The sequence below is a fragment of the Haliaeetus albicilla genome, chromosome 9, assembly GCF_947461875.1.
Source record: "Haliaeetus albicilla chromosome 9, bHalAlb1.1, whole genome shotgun sequence".
NCBI classification, from domain to species: domain Eukaryota; kingdom Metazoa; phylum Chordata; class Aves; order Accipitriformes; family Accipitridae; genus Haliaeetus; species Haliaeetus albicilla.
In genome coordinates, this window is record NC_091491.1 from 43,878,568 (window position 1) to 43,900,160 (window position 21,593).

The window sequence follows — 21,593 nt, forward strand, 5'->3', positions numbered from 1 at the left end:
AACTGTCAATGAAACAAACATCTAAACTCATCACCTAAAAGCAATGAATAATTGACCATTATGGCTTTGATCTGGGAGTGTCAGAAATAAGAGAGGGGCAAGAGTACTCACCATAACGTAAAGACAATTTTGTCTCTGAAGGTACCCCTTTATTTCACTGAGAAAGATTCAGTGACATTTGGGGGAAGGAAGGGACTACAGGTTCAGGTTAACACGAACTGGCTCGGAGTAAAGGATGTGTACATGGCAGCAATGCGTTAGCAGAAGGTACATACATTTGTCCATGCCTTTAGGCCCCTTCTTGTAAACTGATGAACACTCATAGAGGAAAGTCCATGAAGAAATTGTGTATTTAACGGAGGGTTTGGGTTACGCAACATAAAGCAGAGCTCAAGTCATGTACTAAATGTTTACTAACACTAATGTACACAACTTGCATATTTCACTTCTTTTTAAATAAACATATAAACTTCAGTTTCTCTCGCCAAACCTCAGATCTCTCTCAGAATATACTACTTTCCCACATCCATAGAAAAGATATTAGCTTTTCCATTACCATCCATTTCCACTAATTTTGTGCTTGATTCCAAAGCCTCCCAGTAAACATATGGGAAGAACAGGAAGGGAGGAAGACAGACAGGTGATTAAGGTTAAAAGAAAAGAAAAAAAGAAGAAAAAGAAAAAAGCCACACACCAAAGATCCATCACTCATCCCAAGAATACATCTCTCTGCCTTTGAGCACACCCTGAGCAACCACAACGTAAGCCTGTGCACTCCAGTTCAGAACACTCCCATTAACAAAAGCAGAAGCTATCAGGGTAGTAAGCTTTACAGAAAAGGTCACAGCCAGGCCTGGGAACAGTTTAAGAAAAGAAAACACCAGCCCTTAACTTAAGATCGCTTACTGCTTTGCCAACTGCACAAATGTGTCTTTCTTGAAATCATTTCAACGCTATCTTCATGGAAGTATGTGTAAGTACACAAAAATAGCACTGGCCATCTGCAGCACTTGAGATCTCGACCACATTTGGCCAAGCAGCAAGGCACGACTCACCAGCTCTTCAACCTTCTGCTTGCAAAGATACAGTACACCCTGAACCACTACCACTACCGAAGCAGATAATGAAGATAATATTGCAAAGCATTTGCTTGAAGAACTAAAGCCTATCCACCTGTGAAGGAGCAGCCAATGGGTGAAGCAGAGCAGGCAGAAGACAGCACTCCAGCCAGTAAGTAACAGAACCTGCTGCAGCTTACACGGTTTTTATGGTGTTTTACATTATAAGGCAGTTGTACAGGGCTTATTCTGTAAATCTGTTTTAGGGACCACATGTGCAATTTTATACTTCTTTCCAGGTGAAAGACTCTGTCTTTTCATTACACGTTTCCTACATTACCAATGCTCTCAAACTTTCCAATTTTTAAATAACTACCACTGTATTTTTATCTTTTTTTAAATTGACAAATAAGGTGAACAGGAAATCATCCATGCACTATGCAAACCACAAAATATTTAGAACACAAGTGAGCAGTCATAACTATAAATAAATATAGAAAACTAAGGCAGACAAACTCTCACACCTATTAGGCTGAGACATGGAACAGCCTCAAGCTACGCCACCAAAGACTGCTGATCTACAGGTAAGGATTGCTCTGTATTGTGTATCTTAGCAAAAGATATTTTTCTTAAGCAACTACTTTTGTTTTCATTTATGACTAAGGAAACATAACTATATAAAATTCATAGTTTAAAACATCAGAAAATAGAATTAAAAATCAAATATTTAAATGACAAGTGTTACTATTAAAACAGAATATTAAATGGAACAATTTCTTTATTTGAACCACATGTTACTTCTTTTAAATACCCAGTTTTAGGACATTAGGAAATGACTAATCATGGAAATGTTTTATTGACATACTCTTAATAGAATAATTCCAAATTTGATAGGACAGTTGCTTCTAAAAGCTGGTCTGTTTAATCCTCTAATATCATATCATAAACTGACCATTCCTAATACCCTGGTCCTAACTTTTCCTCTTACATCCACCACTCCCTAATTCAGATACTATAACTGATTGGAGATAGGAAGGATCTCGGAGGGGGTGGTTCTAAGGCTTAATTAAAAAAATGGAATATTTGGGTTAGATCTGAAAATGATCCTACATGCAAATGGCTCAAAGCATTGCCTAAGTTTCAGCGTGAATATCAGGGTTTGCACAGGCTACTTCACAGGCTCTAATCTTTTAATGCTAAAAGGTTGTGGGTTTAGAATAATTTAGACCCTTGCCTAAAAATCAGAAATAAAAACAGAATGAAAACTTTAACTTATCAGGAAAATTAGCCTGTTAAATTTCAGATTTCAAAAGTAGCCTAGGGACTCCTGGACAATAAGAAGAAATGAAACAATTACCGGTGGGTTTTGCGAGACAGAAATAAAATTCTACCCTTGAGGTGTCCTCATGCTGCAACCAAACGAGCTTGCACTGCCCTTCAAAGAGCCTGCTATTTTAACAAGAGATAAACAATCTTATCTACAGCTACTCTTTATACCTGTTGGCTCTCCTCTCTCACTTTGTCCTTCAGAACGCCAGAAATGAATCATACATGCCAAGAAAACACCACGTATGATCTAATTGATCTAATAACTTTGGTCAGCAAAATCTGTTATGAAGTGCTGTCAGTGCTAAACGCTGTCTGGTGTCATTTTACGTGGCACGCTTTCTCCTGCCAGGTTAACAGCAGCCAGTCTTTTCCTGAAGCTTTGCTGGTGAACTCGGCAGAAGTGAGCCGGACCACCCTCCGGCAGGTCCCGCTGGACGGCGTGGGGCTGACCGGGCTCCGCACCCCCCCACGGCCCCTCGCTCCCCTAATTCGCTCGCAGCCCTGCCTCCGGACAGGGTGGTGCAGTACGGTACCTCGCTTTGATCGAACCTGGGGACAAAAATGTTTATTTTCCTCATCTCTGGGTTGCCTGAAAACATCGGCTTGCAACATTTTTTTCTTTTTTTTAAAGGGTGAGCAGATGGGGAGGAGAGGAAGGAAGGAGGGGAGCAAGCAGAACAAAAGCTCAGTGCTCAGATCTGCATCAGTTTTAGAAGCAGATGTTTTATATCCAAACGGAAATGAGAATTCATTCACTATCGTAAAAAAGTCAAGACTTTCTCCTACAATACTGCGTACTTCTGAAAGGTGTTAATGGGACTCCTCTCAGCCCAGTCGCTGGCAGGAAATGTTTGTAATGCACTGAACTCACAAGCTTGGGAATTGTTTTTGCAAATATAAGGAATGAGAAACACAGATGCAATCATTAGTTCATAAGGACTTACGAATATTGGCTGTGTTATACAAAGAAGCTCAAATCCTCACACACACTCACCCCCCAAGAATTATACAACCAACCAGAACACAGGCAGCCAGGGACAAGTATACTCCCAACAAAGAGATGTCACAAAGATGCCATGGCTTTATTCCAGGTTTTTTGTTAAAATAACATTTTAAAGGTTAGATGGCAGAGCCAATTTCTTCCAAACTGAGCAAGTCAGCTGCTCCCTTCAGTTAAGAGATGAGGAAGAAAAGACGATCCAAGCTGGGACCTGCTGCTGCTCAGCGCCAAGGGCTGCAGACAGACGCGATGGTGCTCAGGGCGCTGCCGCCCCGGCGGGCGACGTGGGGTCCCTGCCTGCCAGGTCGTCCGAAGGGCCGCAGTCCCTGCACGGGCGTTAGTGATGCTAAGTGGGGACACTGGCAGAAGGGGCAACTGTGCAGGGCTTGGGGATGAGACGCACACAGGAGGAAAAAGACGGTACGCAAGGCAGACAGGCCACGAGGGCCGACAGCACCATCAGGACTGGCACGCCATCTTAAGAAAGCCCCAATGGACGGCATTCTGAGTCGGAAGAGGTCTGGGTCCAGCTTTTTGTTTGATTCTTCCCACGTTCAGGAAGCCAAGAGTTTGTAAATAAAATATCACAGCATGAAAAAAACACCTTCCTCCATCACCAGTTGCTACCTCCTCACTAGAATATCCTGAATTTTGCCTTTTCGGATCAAAAGTGAGAAGCACTGCTAAGATGTAAAGAGCTGTTTACACTTCTGTTCTTCCCCTTACTAACCGTAGCTTCAGGCAGGACATACCCGCAGCTCGACCTGGGTCGGCGGGAGCCACTGCTACTCATGGGGACACAGCAGCGGTGACCTCCACGGGACACAGCCTTTCTCAGCCACTTTCACAGGGGATGCTCCTCTCACCAGCACCCCGATGAGCAGCCCGAGTAGAAACGTGGCTCACGCAGTCCTCTGTCTTCTCACACCAGGCGTGAGTGGTCTCGAAAGCAAGAGCTGGAAGGCACAGCAGCCAGGAACCGACACCCTCTAGAAGTCACTGCCACACTCACCGATCGCCCTTTTCTCCGAGCCGCGCCAGAGGAAGCGTGCGCTGAGCACCACCACGCACGATGCTATCTCACAGTTACTTGCTTACTACTTCCTGCAACAGGAATGCCATTTTATCTTTTCTGTCATCCTAATTTGACTAGTCATCCCATTTTCCTCTGCTACGTTCTACGCATCTATGACAAACAAGAACAACTACCACCCAATACGCCGTTTTAAAGGGCTGAAATAGTACACAGTGTGTTTTGCATACTTGTATTCTCTTAAGTATTAAAATCCAGACATTGCCAGACAAGCGTTATAATAAGAACAGAAAAATAACGAAATCTTAGTCTCTTGGCAAACTTGCAAGAAGTCAAACGTACCAACATACCTCCACAATCTCTGCAAAAAACGCCTTCCAAAGGAGACCAGCAGTTGCAACCATTGACCCTGAAACGTCTCCACCCCGGCACCGACCCCACCGCCTGCCAGGTCGGGCACCTTTGCGGAGACGCGGACCTGAGGACACACCGGCTGTGAAACACCCAGGCGACCGGAGAAGAGGGTTTTCCCTTGGACAGCCCCTGCCTGGCCCCGCCAGCTCTCCCCCCCCCCAGAACGCCCAGCTGAGCGCCTTCAGAGCCCAGCGCGGAGAACAGAGAGACTGGATCCCACCGCCTGCAAATCACAGCTAGCAAGCCCTGCCTTTACGTCCCTCCGCTGGTCCGGCTCCTAGCCAACAAGTGAGCATGTCCGCCCTTTGAAGACCCCCCCGAGACCCCCAGCAGCCCGCCCTGATGGCTTCCCATCAGCAGCCGCCCGTGCACGCTGCTCAGAGCGGGGCAGGACGAACGTCCAAACTGGGGGCTGTCTTCCAACGGGATTACACCAGCGTGGCCGGGACTGCAAGTTCAGACCGCTACCGGTATTCCTACCGCATTAGACAGAAAATCTTGAAAAAAGATTCTTCTTTTAGCACAACTCAGCACAATTCGCAACTGCTGTGTTTTGTGCACTGCGCTTCCTCTTTCTCTAGATTTCTCATAACATCAGAGATAACATTTGGCATGACCTTCTTCCCTGATAAACTCCATTTGCAGTTCAAAAAGTTTTTCTGGGGACAGTGACCACTGTCAACAATTCCTGACCCAGTAACTGCGTTGCATATTTATTTATCAAGCAGCTGCATTAATTTCCATAAAAAGCGAGAATCTGCACTCAGCACTACAGAACCCTCATTGTGTTCAGGGTAAAAATAAAAAAAAAAAAAAAAAAAAAAAAACACCAACTTGTAAATATTATTCTTATGTTCAGCAAAGCAGCCATGAACTTTGAAATTCGACAGCCAAGTTACAGAATTCAAGAAAAAGTACCTTAATGGTATTGGAGGGGTTACAAATGATAGCGTAAGAATTTAAATACAGAAGGAACTAAGCAATTTTAATGGTTTATGCAACTTTCCTTTAGTGTATTTTACCAAGAGAACATGATTTACAAACTGAGAAGAGTTCAAAACTTTCCTATATTTTATCAAATCACTCTTGTTAATGTGGTGAATCAAGTTTGTTGGTTTTGCACAATTAGTTGATATTATTTACATAGAATAAAAATACTTTATGCTGGACCAAGCATTTGAACATGAAATGCTGCTCAGGTATGAAAGGCTGTTCTCACATACAAATCACAGATTGCTGGGTGCTAATACATACCCTCCAACACACACCAGCAAATAGCAGTGGTTACACAGCAGCAAAAAAATACAACGTTGTAAGAATTTGGGGAGGGAGGGGGAGAATCCTTAAGCTTAGTCATCACCTCAAGTAGCATTTGGACAAAAAGGCCCTAAATTGACCCACCAATTAACATTGAATGAGGAGGATGCACAGTTTCCATATGACCCCCAACATGGAATGAGGAGTGAATATCTATGCTCATTTCAAGCTGCACGTCACTTGGTGGAGCCACCGCAAGTTCTCAGGTTCTCGAGAGAAGAGGATGTTCTCATTATGAAGGTTGAAGGGCAGCCTGAACAAGAACGCAATGAGAACAAGCATGAAAGGACAGCTCCTCTCTGAAGTGGAAGCATGCCTTCTGCCAACCACACACAACCCATCTCTGCCATCCGCGAACAGCAGAGGGGTGCCGCCGTCATGGTGGCTGTGGTTACGAGGATCCAGAAGCACCAAGCAGCGGCACGAAGGCCACTCTGCTAGACTGATTCTTTACCAGAGCACAGGAGTGAGACCTTGTGGTACCACGTCGCCATAACTCCTGCAGGATCCACACTGGGACCCACGACTGATGGAGGGAACAGGCTAGTGAGGGGACAGTGTTCGCTATCAGTGCTGAATTACTCAGAGCAGTAGGGACACGGCCTTTCGGAAGGAGCTGAGCGTATGACTAGGTGACAAAAAGAGCAGATAAGATTGATCGCAAACACAAATGACGTGATGCACAGCAGGGGGGACACAAAAGCCTCTAGCCTTACCCATGCAGCGATGGGCTTTAGGCTGAACATGACTGCTCTGTGACTCTGTCCCTAACCAATTTTGAAGTCGTCCTGAAAGATCTGAAGACTTGTCTGCAGGACTGATCATTAGATGGTCTAAACAGGCCTCGCACTGTGGGAACCCCTCAGCACCGCAGAATTACACTGTCCTATGTTATGACACACAACTCTAACAACCTTATTTTCTTTCTCTCACACAGGTCTCCCAGCAAGAGAAGAGGCCCTGTGTCTGAGAATGGAAGGCGCTCTAGACCCTTAACAAAGAGCACGACAGCAGTCAAATCAAGAAAGGTAAGGACATGCCATTGATATTGAAAGATTTAGAGAGTCTAGCTTGGACTTTGGCCTCCTTCTCAACCGCAGACAGTTGATAAATCTGTTGGTATCAAATGTAAAATTTGTCTAGGGTGTCTTCCATGCTGCAGATACAATATACTTTACAAAGTTTTAATGTCCACATCTCTAATCACACACTTCTGAAATAATCCCTTGTTGTGTGATGCCTCAGCACAAGAAATACTTCATGAACTTCCTAAGACGTTTAGTATCTGTTACTAAGTCCAAGCGTAGAAAGACCCACCTCCAGGTACTTTGCTTTAGGAAACCCTACAGAGCAGGAACAAGTTCTAAATACATCATATGCAGAGAGGGTCCTGCTTAGGCAGCCTGACAGGAGGAAGAGAACATGTACACAGCAGACAGCAATGGGAAGAGAACAGTTTTTAAATACAGTGTGTTACCATCTGAAATAAAAATGCCATTCAGTATTGGTGCCTTTCCAGGACATCTTCTAGTTTTAGCAGTTATCACCCCCAACCTTGCCCATTATTACATTATTAACGCACATATTCACATGGTAGTTATATTATAATACCTGCTCTCCACACCATCTTTTTCCCAACCAAACAAAACCAAATGCCTTGATGACTGGAGCTTACACATAAAGATAGGATGGCAGGTCCTCATAGGGGAGAACTACCAAAAAGAGATTAACTGCAGGCTTTGCGTGTGAACGGGCATAACACCTGCTCCTTGCTCCGCTTATCCATGCAAGTTTCAGAACAGCACCTAAGCTCATCAGCCTTTACAGCGTCTGCAAGAGAGATACAGAAAACAACATACCAAAGGAAAAAATTTTACCTATTTGAAAGAAAATTTCCATTTCTAGTTATTGCAAGGTTGCACTCGGGTTCCAATCTGCTACATGGAGGCATCAGCTACTAACTCTGAATTGTGGCAATAAGGAAATTCTTTGTTTTCTAAAAGACAGGGTGGGGGTTTTTTCCCAGCTCCACAGCATGTGTTTTCCAGTTGCCTAGGTTTTCATTTGCCAAATACAGCAGCATTATATCTCTATCTGTTCTGCCCTCCCTACAGAGGGTAATCCACCCCCATAACCACTCTGTGAAAGAAAAGCAGACAGCAGATGTGATTTCTTCTTGGAGATCCTCTAAAATTTAGATCTGAATGACTTGAGAGGACAGCTCTAGTTCTGTGTTATGCTAACACACAGACACACTCCTGTGCGTCACACTACTACAAGGAAAAGTTTAAAGCAAACTGTGCTAGCTGCACATATGGGTTTCTTTCAAGTGAACATTAGAAAACATTGGCATACACTAGATATTTCCATCCTTGACTAACAGAAGAGAGTCTTTTATGCCTGTAAACAAAACAGAACACTTGTACAAGGAATATTGATATCCCTCACATGCTTCCTGGTAAACCAGTGCTAAAAATACATCCTGGTCCTTAAGGGTTAATGAGATGCATTTACAGTCACAAAATCACTGTGGCTCAGTCCCCCTCCTAGTTCACAGTGCATAGGCTTATACCCACAGAAAAGGGGCAGCACAAGGCTTGAAGACAATGGATTAAAGTTAAACAGAGAAGCAAATGGATTCTCTGTTCAAAACAGCAGTATGCCCTCGAACATCATCAAAAAGTGAGACGGCACCACTTGGAAAATACTAACTATGCATCCCTGCCAGAAATTATACAGTGTGGAAATGTGGTCATTTCTGAGATGTATGCCAGGTTTATTTTGGAGTAGAAAACTTATACTAATTAATGGAAAGCATAGCACCTTTTTGTCTTACTGAGATAATCTTTCTCTGCTTCTAGGAACAAAGATATTGTAAGATGTTCAACTCCAGCACAAACTCCTCAGCAAACAACTGCAGTCACAGCACAGTAGTAACTAAGACAGTCATTCCCCTGGTCTACTGTTTAATTTTCATAGTAGGATTCTCGCTGAACAGTGTGGCAGCATGGATTTTTCTGTATGTTTCTAGCAAAAAGAGTTTTATTGTCTATCTCAAAAACATCGTTGTTGCTGACCTCCTAATGAGCTTGACATTTCCTTTCAAAATTCTGGCCGATTCAGAAATTGCACCTCCACAGCTCAACACATTTGTGTGCAGATATTCTGCTGTTGTTTTTTATACAAACATGTATATCGGGATAATATTTTTTGGCCTCATAGGTTTTGACAGATACTACAAGATTGTAAAGCCTTTATTCACCTCCTTTGTTCACACGGTTAACTACAGTAAAGTGGTCTCTATAATCGTATGGTTATTGTTAATGCTTATATCACTTCCAAATATGATTTTAACTAATGAAATCACTAAAGAAAATTATTCCAGAAAATGTATAGGTCTTAAAAGTGAGCTTGGCAGACAGTGGCACAAGGCGTCAAGTTACATTTGCACAGGGATTTTCTGGGTTGTTTTTCTTCTGCTAATCATTTTTTACACTTCTATATCAAAAAAAATATATAGCTCTTATAAAAAATTCAGAAGGAACTCAGATGTGACCAAGAGAAAAACCAGCCGTAATATATTCAGTATTATGTTCGTATTTGTCATTTGCTTTGTACCCTATCACCTCTGCAGAATACCATATACTGTGAGTCAAACTAGCTCACAATTCAACTGCCAGTCAGAAAGAACTCTGTTCTATGCAAAGGAGTTTACTCTTGTACTGTCTGCTGCAAATGTGTGCCTTGATCCCATTATTTATTTTTTCCTCTGCCTCCCCTTTAAAGAAAAGCTGTATCAAAAACTGCATCTCAAGCTGAAAACTTCAAATGAGGTTGAAATTTCTAAATCCAGAAGATCAAATACACTTCAGGGAAGTATAAACATAGTGTAGGTTCAGGTCTGTGAAATAATTCACATTTCAGAAATTTATTCAAGAACACAAATGTCTCAAAGAAAACTGAACAGATGAGAACCAGCAATAAAACAGAAACAAGGTTTCAGCATAAAATACCAAGTAGTGTTTCTCTGTATAAAAACATTATTGCATGCTGCCAATATATTTACTACCTGCTATTTCAGCTGATGCTATGATTGCATTATGGTGTGATACGACCTATCTGGATCTCAAAAAAAGAGAGAGGAATAACTGGAACAACACATTCTGGAGCTCCAGGCCATGGTTCTCTGAACAGATTATCCAACAGACCAATAATCAAACTGATATGCTGTTGTTTCTCACAAAGCCAGGCACAACACACATGATGATCAACAAACCAGCCTGAAGGGCCTGGGAACAACGGATCGCTCCACCTCGGCTGGAGCAGACCCCTCAGAACTAATATGATGAAGTTCAGCACAAGTCTCTCTGACTTGGCCTCCACCAGCCCATGAAAGCGGACTGAGACCCTGAGGGGAAGCTCTCGTGTATTTACTAGGTCACAAAGTGTTGAAGACAATGTGCAGCTTAAGGAAGGACTCTACTCCAACAACTGGGAGGAAAAACAGAAGAAGAAAAAAAAAAATACACATCAAATCCTCAAAGATCTGCAGAGCCTGAAAACCCCTTGATAAAATTTATACATATATATATAAATATATATATATATATATATAGGCTTTCTTAAGGGAAATTTTCTACAAAATTAAGAATTAAACATGACTATTTGTCACCCTTGGGCACCAAATGTCAGAATGCTTCTATAAAATGTGATGCTCAACATAAGCAAGTGTTTAAAGAGGATCCTTCTATAAACTAAATAGCACAGTTACACTGTACCATATTCCTCAGGACTCTTCTGAAATAACATGGTGTACACCAAAAAATGTTCATACCCAACTGACTGAGATACTAGTAACTCCCTTGCTGTTGTTGCAGAAGGAGGTAAGAAGACTCAAGAAGCCTTTTGAAAACACACATGTACAGCTGTCTAGAAAGTCGGGGGTATATTTAAATCCAGAAAGAATGGTTTGTTGGTTTTCTCATGCTTTTGGCATGATGATAAAACATTTCCCTCTGTACAAAAGTAATAGCTGAAAGCCACCAACCTTCTATGTATAAATATAAACTCTTTTTTAACTGTATTTTTCAGTGCAGCTTTTGGGGGTTTGTTGGGGGTTTTTTTGATTGATTTTATCATTCTACAGGGAAAACACACCAGTGCATAAAGTACCCACACAAAGCTTTCAGGCAGTGGCTCTGGAAGCTGAATACTTTCATTTTACTTAACCAAGAAGATACAGGGACAGAAAACAGAAGTAACATGTGCTTCACTTTTCTGCCACTGCGTTTCATGTTAGTCCTAACAGATAATCTCTCAGGGTGAAAGATTTTTAAACATACGGTCTTTGAACCTTCTCCAAGGCTGTGGGTAACTTCTCTTGGTCCGAGACCACTGATCTACAGGTAACAGTATTCTACCATCACACGGGATTACATTTCAACTAAAGGACCAGGCAACTCTGCTGTGTTTAAACACACCTTTATGGAGCGAATTTACCTCCATTTATTTCCTGCTTGCCTGAAGAGCGGTCCCAGCCCAAACCCAGAAAGCAGCCAGCACCCAACACCCGGGGGAGCCTGGATGTTCATCTGACTGTGGCAGCTGGGGGGATCCTCAGCCCAAACCAGCCCTTAGGGACTACAGGAGAAGGCTGCGTTTTGGTTGGTTTTTTTTAAAGAAAATACATAAAAGATTATTTATATGGTTCTTTCAGAGCTCCCTGACTCTTGTCAAACTGAGACTTTGCAGGCTCTTCCCTCCAAGAAAGGGAAATAGCCTGTTGGGGAAGGGAATCTGTTGCTTTGTGGGAGATTTTTTGTCATTTATGGCAAAAACATTTAGTTCCTTACATGGCATGGCTTGGTATTTGCCTACGTAAATCTAAATAATTGCGGCTGTGAAAGCACGCTGGCATACAGAGATGAAAACACTTCCACAATATATATTTGTATAACTTTTTAATTACTTTGCGAGCTTTGAAAAAATTATTTCTATTGTAAAATTGTTTCCTCACCCCACTAGATTACTGATATTAGAATGACAAAAATCTACATACCCAGGGGAAAGGATGCCAACCGACACACTTTTTCAAAAGTGACACTAAATTTCTAGCTTTTCGTTCACTTTGAAAAAAATCTTCCTCCAGTAGCTTCACTAGTCAGAAAATGCTTCTGTGACCCCCGATCCTACTGCAATCTGCCACCCTGTGTGTGACAAGTCTCAGATAACACCATTATTAAACCAAGCTTCTGCTCTATTTCCCCAGCCTTGCTCTTTACTTTGCTATATGAACTGGGATGGAAAGGTATGGGGCCAATTTTTTTTCTGCACTGGGTAAGTTAATTCTTTCACACCTTTCCCAGCACATCACGCCTCAGATAAACCTAGCCAGCTCCTCAGGCACCCAGAAGTCTTGTGGTCCCACGAAGTGCCAGCTCTTGCCTTGTCAACCTGCCACCTGGAGGAACTTCCCCAAAATTCTTGCCGTGAAAGTTATGGGTAACCCAGAGCTAAACAAGGTTCCCTTTCGACAGCGACCCGGTCCCCAGCTGCAGCTCCTCCTGACTTACTCATGACTCCCTCCATTGCACTGCAGGAGCAAGAAGCTGGGTTTGGTCTGTTTATTCTTTGGAGAGCTAAACTATTCAGCTGGACCTGCAATCTCTTGCAAAGGCGTGGTGCCCCTGGGAAGAACAAGCCTGCACCACAGGCTGCCAAGAGACATCAAACACACACATTTGCACAGAAAAGTTGTCATGCTTACACATTTCGGCCTCTCTCCCCCAAGCCTGGTGGAGTTCCTGGTCATCCCTTTGTAAGGAGACATTGTTCTGCTATTCAAAACCTTGAGATAGCACCCAAGGATGGTGGCATAAATCTGCTTCAAAAAGCCTGTAACGTCTCACATTTTAAACTATGCATCACGTCATAAACCTGCCCTCGCCTTTAGCGATACCACACAGCTATCTACCCAGAAGCCAACTTAACATTACACTGGACAAATGACAATGCTGCAGTTACTGTGCAATGGGTTATTTATGCTAATATCATGGTGTAAGGCCTCAAAATGGACCATTTTCTCTGCCACTGATAGAGCATCGTAATTTTTCAGGGAAAGAGCTAAACCCAGCAAACGGAAATCCTTTCTCCAAACACTAGTTCAGGACAGAAAGCTCACTCCACAACTGCCTCAATATATTAAAAAGTCCCAATTGTGCAGAAATCAGCAATATTAAACGGAGTTTAATTTTGCAGAATGTCATCTCCAAAAATTATCTGTATTGTAAAAAAAAAAAAAAAAACCCAAACAAAAAAAAAAATCACCAAAGAGGGGGCAGATGCCACTTTACCTAACAAGGCCACACAGTCACAACCAGAAGATGTAATGAGGGAGCACCCCTTGTATTTGCTAACTGTAACACAGAAGGGACAGGAGGGAAGGTCTAGTTTCCCTCTGCCGACACCCTCACACATTCTCCCATCTCACCCCAATAAATAAGTCTTTTATTATTTTTATGAGAGCACCTTCATTAGCACGTCTAATACTCATCACTTCAGGGCACCGCATATCTGTAAAACACTGTTCAAACAATTAAAACTAAATATTGATAATTGACAGAAGGCGACAGGGCAGGCTAAGGAGCTACTCGCTATTTGACAGCAGACGGGCGTGCTCTGCTGGCTGCCGATGATGCTGATCCCCAGGATGTGGTTATCTACCCGTGGTACCTGGGGTTCACGCAGCACTGTGTGCCAAGCAGAGCAGATCCCCCCCCTCTCCGACAGGCTCGGTGACACAGGCTACACTGAACACATCTTGCCTCCTTATGCTCAGAAGTAAATACAGGAATCAGGTTTTTTCTTCGTCAGAAATACCTATTTCTGCTCAGAATTCATAACTACCCTGTGCCAAGATCACTCCTATTTTTCATTTACAATGCAAACATTACAACGGGATAAAAAATTCTAATCTGTCAATGAAAGTCAAGAAAAGCTGTAAGAGAAAATACTAAACTTGCTAGTTTGTACATATTTGTACATGACAAAAAGTTCTTGGCTACACGATTAAAGGATGGCAAAGACACCACTCAAAGATTGCCCCTCAAAGACATACCTTAATATCAAAACAGCGTCTGTGACAGCCGCGCACAGAAAGAGAGGAAAACTCTCAGGACTAATTTGTACCACCCGCTCATTACTGTGCCTCTGACGCTGATTTTGAATGCTTCTCTCACAACTAAAGATAAGCTGAAAGAAAATCAACTGTTTGCCAGTGTTTTTTGTTGGGTTTTTTTTTCCTGTCTACCATCACGTAAACGATACAAAACCATGATAAAACCAGGGTTTCCCATCAGTTCTCTATCATGCATCAACTGCAGAATTTCTACCCATGCACATCTGTCTGCCTTGTACTGGCACATAAACACACACTGAAGACGTCAAAACTCAAACTGGAAATTAAATCTCAAACTTTCGGTGCCTTTAACGGCACATTTATACAGAGCGAAGCGTGGGAGAGCCACATCCCTCCCACAAGCAATCCACCCCAAAACGTTCTCCGACACAGCCGCCGCAGCCGACTCCTGCACACGCCTCCGGAGACCTGCCTGCCGCAGGCAGCGCCGCTGCCCGCACCGGGAGCGGGAACCGCCGCCGGGGCTCTGCCCGCGCTTGCACCGCTGCCGCCGGGGGCTGTGGGGCTCGACCCCCTCCCGCAGCCGGACGGATCCTGCTCTCGGGCTGCTTCGCGCCGAGCGGCGGAGGAAGGACAGGGTGGTGAGGATGCTTTGCCCGGGAGAGGGAAGGTCTCCGGCTCCCCCGGCACCGTCCCACGCCACAGGAAGCTTACAGTTCCCGTCCCCCACCTAAGCGTGGGTAACGTTTCTCCCAGTTTTCTCCCACTGCACCCAACGCTGGGAAACCTGACAGAGAGAGTCCACGTGGGCACGACGTGCAAATAAGCCTTACTTTTGTAACTGCATCGAAAGTAGGCTCAAAAACCTTACATAAAGGAATCATGTAACTCTATGCTTGACAACCTTCCTGATTTAAAAGACGCAGGGATATGAATGATATAGATTCAAACATCAGCTTCCTAACAGATGGATTAACAGGCTGCTACATATTTTCCTCACTTAAAGAAAGGAGATCACACAGAGCCTTGAATATCCATGCCTGGCCAGTGCTTGCTAACACTTAATATTCTCCAGGACTGAAGATGAGGAACAGACAAGGAAAACGAGAAGGGCTCGGAGACATCCCCTCACCATAAGCTGCACCCGCCTGGCAGCCGCAGAAATAAGGACAAACATACTGTAAATGCACACTCACATGCAATCCTGCCCGTGCTCCTCCAGTACGAAATTAAAGAAAGTTGTCCTTTTAAACCTAACTGCACCCTTTATAGTGCACCTTTAATTAACTTTAATGCCGAGTAAGTCCCACGGGACCCTTACCTGAGGAGCCTTAAGTAAATAACCCGAGGCTACCTGCTGAAGGGGGAGGAGAAAACAGAAGGTGGCATCTCCCGGGGGGAATCGCCAACCAACGCAAGCACTAGCGCACCCTGAGCGCACGCGCGGGGACGTCACGCGACGGTTCCACAAACCGTTCGCCCCCAGCGCGCGGAGCCCGGCCGGGCAGGCGTCCGCCCTCCCACGCCCGGGGCAGTGCCGCCCCACGCAGCCCCAACGGTCCCCACGCTGGGTGCCACGACGCCCACGTTTCGCAGCTTCGAAGAGAACCCAGGAGGACCCCGAGGTGCATCCAAACTCACTCCCCATCCATACTGGCTACTCTCACGCCCTTCCTCTTCTCCCAGCTCCTCCGCATCCCCCGTGGGTAGCCCGGCCGCAGCCTTCAGGAGCGAGTCCGAGCCCTCCTCCGCTGCGAGACCCGGAGCCCTGGGCTGCCCCTTCCCAGCGGCACCGCTCCCTCCTCGGAGCCAGCGGCCGGCGCTCGGCTCGGCCACACCTGCCGTGGAGGGTGCTCGGAATGAGAAAAAAAAAAAAAAAAAAAAGGTTAAAGCCTACTAACAGCAGAGCTCCAGAAAGCCTCCGGAAACTTTCTGGACATGAAACCTTTCTCCAAATGAATAGGCAAAACGCGGAGAGGTATCAGAAGGGATGCTGACACGAGGACCACCCACATAAATCTTTGGTGTGTCCAATTCAAAACACAAGGCTCCTGATGCCCTTTTAGAGGTCATCAGATTTAGGTGGGGGTTTTTTAAGGTTTAGATGTTATTTTCCCTAGCTTTGTTCTCAGAAATGATCTAATCATCTTGGCTGAATTCCCACCCACACCAGCAGCCCTTCCTTGCACCACCCCCCAATCCCAGGAGTCAGCCTAAGCAGGCATGCATCATGGAAGATTTCAAATCAAAAGTCAAAAATTAACAAAGTTTAAACCACCAAAAATAGGGTATTATGATGAGAAGTGCTCAGCAACTTTAATTACAGCAAAATCTACCATCTGCATCTGTAATTTATGAACTAAAATGGCCTTTTAAATTGGACCTACAGACAGGAGACGAGGATGACACTGAACCGCAATAAAAACCAGAATTACAACTCAGTAGACTCATGTTCTCATGTTTCTTCTCCTCCCAAAGCACTTCTGTAGGAAGTGTAGATCATCTTTCAGTAAAGGTTTACCTAACCATCACCTTGTCTTTTTAGACCTGGAAAAGTTTTCTGAGCTGTAAGCTGACTCTACAGAAAAGGGGAGACACACACACACACTGAGGAAAAAAAACTGACTGAATGCTACATTTCAAGTTTTTAAAAATAAATAAATAAATAATACAAGTATGGAAAGATCAGTTTTGCATGATGCACATAACAAGATAAAACTAGTCCATGTTTGCTCAAAACCAAACATAGGATCGCTCCAGATTATGAAGCTTTGCAATCATTTCGACAAATATGGTCTGAACGTTAAGCTTATGACTAAACTTAAAACCAGACATTCTTATTTTGTTTCTTCACAAAGCTCTGGTACGTGATTTCTAAATTCCTGTGGATTCTCAACTACAACAAAGTGCTAACATTTTGGGGTTTCAGTATTGTTGTCAGTACCTCAGCCCCCTAGCATGGTATTAGACATTCTCTCCTGTTTAAAAAAAAAAAAAAAAACAGGAAAAAAAAAGCTTAATTATAAACATTTCCCCTATATACCTAACTTGTCACTTTTATTTTTAATAGTGCTTGGCAAACGTCCTAAGGTTTAAAATTTTAATTGCTATCTGCAGAGTCCCTACGTGCCTTTAGATCTGCAAATTAGGTTGTGACTAGAAAAAAACTGGAATTTCATGCAGGAATGTTATAACGAATGGAGGCCAACTATATTGCAAAACCCTGATTCCAGATAGATTTAAAATGTAAGGCATGGAGGGGGGAAAGAGAGTTTCAGATTTTTAAAAAGGAAAGCAAAGAATCAGCCATTGATGTCACACATCTACAGCCCCAGGTCAAGAAGCTGGAACTAACCTGATGGAAGTTTTAGGAACTACATGAAAAAGTCCAAATGCTGGGGCTCACCAAACCATACATGTCTCGTCACCCTTACGCACATGAACACACGATAAACATTTAAACTTAAATCTTCCAGCTAGAAGTTAGGAGGAGAGAGTGAAAAATCGCCCTGCCTTCAGTGCCGCTAGGTATCGGCCAGTTTACAGCACTGTTCACAACATCCCTGTCGGCTCTCTGATGCAGACAAGGTCACACAACTCTGACCGCCGTTCCTCCGCAAAAACGTATTTTGAATTGCAGTAACTGTAATAATCCACGCCACTGGCCACGTCGACAGGTCTAGCCCGTCTCTTTTGCAGCCATTTTTCTCCCCAAGGTTCCCTATTTCGTCCCGCGCAGCACCGCGAGCCCGAGCCGGGGCTCACCGCAGCACCGCGCCGGCAGAGCGGAGCCCTCGGCGTGCCGCCCGCCCGGCCGCCAGCTCCTGCGCGAAAAACAGGAAAAAGAGGTCTCTCTGGGCTGTTCCGTGAACGCTTACGTTTTTCTGTCACCTCTCCTTTAGGTAACTTCCACGTGGCTCGGTTATTTGAATGCTGGTTTTAACTGCGTCAATCAGCACATTTAAAAACCACAGACACATTTTAAAAAAACAGCAGACGCTGCCGGAGGAAAAGATTAACACACTGTTGGACTGCGAGAGCAGGGACCCAGACATCAGATCTTCGCAGACTAATGCTCAGAAGACCCCGGAGACCACCGAGACAGGTACGTGCTTCTAGTCTTTGTTCCAGCCTACCCAGAGCTACATAAATACACAGCCTGAAACATTAACCGTGCCAAACCGTAGGAAGTCAGGCTCGAGTATTTAGAAAAACAGCCGCTGCTTTGCCTGTAGGCAGTTACTCGGCCGCAGTCATGCTGTATCCTTGGAGGCTCCGGTTCCAGCAGCATTTCAGGGCTCAGTTTGCCGGGCTGCCTCTTCGCCCCAGGGAGGACGAGTGGGGCTGCACCGTGCCACAAGGTGCAGCCCCACCGCCTCAGGACCGACAGCGCGGCATGCTCCTCACCTGCAGTGCGCATACCCAAACTTAGCTCAGTTGCATGTTTTCAGGACAACAGAGGCCACCTCCAGAAAGCCAGCTGCAAGAAACAAACTGCTTTTTCCCCCATTTTAAATCATTGGAGTATCTGCAATCATTTTGGTTTACGAACTACGCACATCTCGATACCTGTTTTACAGCAGAAAATAAATGTGCAAAGGCAGTGGTTCTCTAATATTGTGTATTAAAATTAGGAACAATATAATGAAATAAAACCTGTTGCGGTCTGATGCTATTCAAGACATACATGTACTGTTTTTCATTCCAAGAAATTATCATGAACATGCCTCCTTTCCCACAGACATTCTACGCAGCAGTCTGACAGCACAGCAAACAAACAAACCAAAAAAACCCCTCGGTCATGGAGTAGTGTATTTAGTTAAAATAAGACCAAAAGTTTCTGCTTTTCTTCCCTATAATTTCTAGAGAAGCCTAAAAAGGAAGTGAGCAAAATTATTTAATAGCTGCTTCTTTCAAAATATGTTTTTTCTAAAGGCTTCATAAAAATATGCAAATAATTTATCCTCTGTTCAAGTAGGAAGAGACAGCAGTTTGCAAAAACTTAGGACCAATTAGAACTATTTGCTCATCTATCTGACATATCCGCATATTGGTTTGACAGTGCATTAACTTCAAAACCCCTAACACATTTTTATAGAACAAGACTGCTACAAATATTACCCTTTTTTAAGGCATAGTTTCAATTGTTCAAAAGTTACGAAGTTTTAGTATGACCATTATTAACCAGATGCTTAATCTTAAACAAATACAAACCTTTTTCTTTGGCGTTTCCACTGGGGGCAAGGCGGGGGGAAGTTTGACCAAACACACACAGAGAGACTGCTCTAGCGCAAGAGTTTCTCAGAAGTCTATATGCTTTCAAAAGCAAATCCTAATACATTTCCAAACTTTTCTGACATGAGAATAAAGCCCTCCTGAATATCTGTGGAGCAGCATGAAAAGAGAGAAAAATATTTCTTCCCAATTGCATTTTTTCCATTAAATCAATCAAACAAAATTCTCAGAGAATAACTACTGTTGCTCAGGAAAAGCTGATGTCATTGATGTCTTCTTGGTTCTTTTTGTAGGTTCTTGATATCTCCTAGCAGCAAAACCAACTTGCACAAGAAGTTTACAATGTCAAGCAATGTTTCACAATGCCATGTCAGAAAAGAAATGGAACCTTTTACTTATTTTTACTACTTGATTTTTCTTGTGGGATTTATTGGAAGTTGTTTCGCACTATGGGCATTCACACAAAAAGATCAGAAACAGAAGTGTATGAGCATCTACTTAATTAACCTATTAACAGCGGATTTCTTGTTGACTTTGGCGTTGCCAGTAAAGATTATTGTTGACCTAGGAGTTGCATCCTGGAAACTGAGAATATTCCACTGTCAAGTCACAGCCTGTTTCATCTACTTGAACATGTATTTATCAATTATATTTTTGGGATTTGTAAGCATGGATCGTTGCCTTCAGCTAATGCACAGTTATAAGACCTACCGCATTCAAGAGCCTGGATTTGCCAAGATGTTGTCTGCAGTCGTATGGACAATGGTTCTCCTTATAACAGTGCCTAACATGGCTATTCCAATAAAAACCATTGAAGAAAGACCTGGTGCAGGGTGCATTGATTTCAAAACAAAATTTGGAAGAGACTGGCACGTGTTTACTAATTTCATATGCACAGCAATATTCCTGAATTTTTCAGCTGTGATACTGATTTCCAATTTCCTTGTTGTTAGACAACTCTACCGAAACAAATACAGTGAGAGTTACCCAAACGTGAAGAAAGCCCTCATCAACATACTGCTCGTAACTGCAGGCTACCTGCTGTGTTTTGTTCCGTACCACATTGTTCGCATCCCCTACACTTTGAGCCAAAGCGATACCATAACCAGCTGCTCTCTGAAACAAGCTCTCTTTAAAGCTAAAGAATCTACCTTGCTGTTTGCAGTATCAAACCTCTGTTTTGACCCTATTCTGTATTACCATCTTTCCAAATCATTCAGACTGAAATTTACTGAGACTTTTGCAGCACCAAAAGAGGCAAAGGTTTTCGCAGACAAAGACATACGACACAGCAGTGAACAGCAGATGCAAAAGTACTGATTCTAAAATACATCAGAAGAGCGTGCAAATGTGCAGTATAAACAGCCGTTGTGCAATTGCAAGCATGGCTACCATGGTCAACAACATTCCTGCTGAATCATAAGCCCAAGCAGAAGGAAGAAACTTGAACAATACCAATCACTTTGTTATATGTTCACATAGTAGGTCTGAATTAGCAGAATGTTTGATAATGCCTTTCAGAAATAGTTCAATGTACCAGTGATGACCTACCTGGGATCAGCGGCACTTAAGAATACAACGTGTTCAGACTCAAACATACCTTGCAATTATTTATGGTAAACACCTGAACTCACCTTTTCTAAGTTAAATATTGTATACTTACTATAATAAATTATTTAGTGCAATCAAGTGAAGAGATTATTTAATAGCAGTTCTTCAGCTGCAAAGCTTTCACGTACACAATTAACCCAAAAGCATTTTAGAGGGCATTATTTACTCCAGAAAGTGATTTTAAGCTGCACTGATTAAAAATTATTGTATCTGCTTACATCACACCTGCAGTTTTATAAATAAATCTCTCATTCTTGCCAAGCTCTATTGCCTTTCCTTGCTGCTGCTTCAATGAATATGAAAAAAAGCTAACAACGTGTTATTACAGAAAATTCAAGGAAATTTTAAAACTAAGATAAAGTGTAAATATCCAGTGTGTTCTCTTTGCTTGTTTTTTTTATAAAAATTTATAAAACAGCAACTAAGTTTATTAATATTCTAATTTACAATTAGTTCCAA

The 21,593-nt window shown here is 43.2% G+C and overlaps 3 protein-coding genes across 9 annotated transcripts in view; 2 read left to right on the plus strand and 1 right to left on the minus strand.

Moving 5' to 3' along the window:
* MED12L (mediator complex subunit 12L) overlaps nt 1-21,593 on the minus strand; it is a 151,276-nt gene that overhangs the window by 91,226 nt on the left and 38,457 nt on the right. The gene's annotated exons all lie outside the window — the stretch shown is intronic.
* Nucleotides 1,105-11,234, plus strand: P2RY14 (purinergic receptor P2Y14). The gene is made up of 3 exons (XM_009927191.2): nt 1,105-1,230; nt 7,089-7,179; nt 9,013-11,234. The coding sequence occupies exon 3, from the start codon at nt 9,031-9,033 to the stop codon at nt 10,042-10,044; it is 1,014 nt and encodes a 337-aa protein (XP_009925493.1). The 5' UTR covers nt 1,105-1,230; nt 7,089-7,179; nt 9,013-9,030; the 3' UTR covers nt 10,045-11,234.
* GPR171 (G protein-coupled receptor 171) lies at nt 1,119-21,212 on the plus strand. The gene is made up of 4 exons (XM_069792980.1): nt 1,119-1,230; nt 7,089-7,179; nt 18,191-18,393; nt 19,817-21,212. Exon 4 carries the CDS (start codon nt 19,866-19,868, stop codon nt 20,841-20,843), a length of 978 nt encoding a protein of 325 aa, XP_069649081.1. The 5' UTR covers nt 1,119-1,230; nt 7,089-7,179; nt 18,191-18,393; nt 19,817-19,865; the 3' UTR covers nt 20,844-21,212.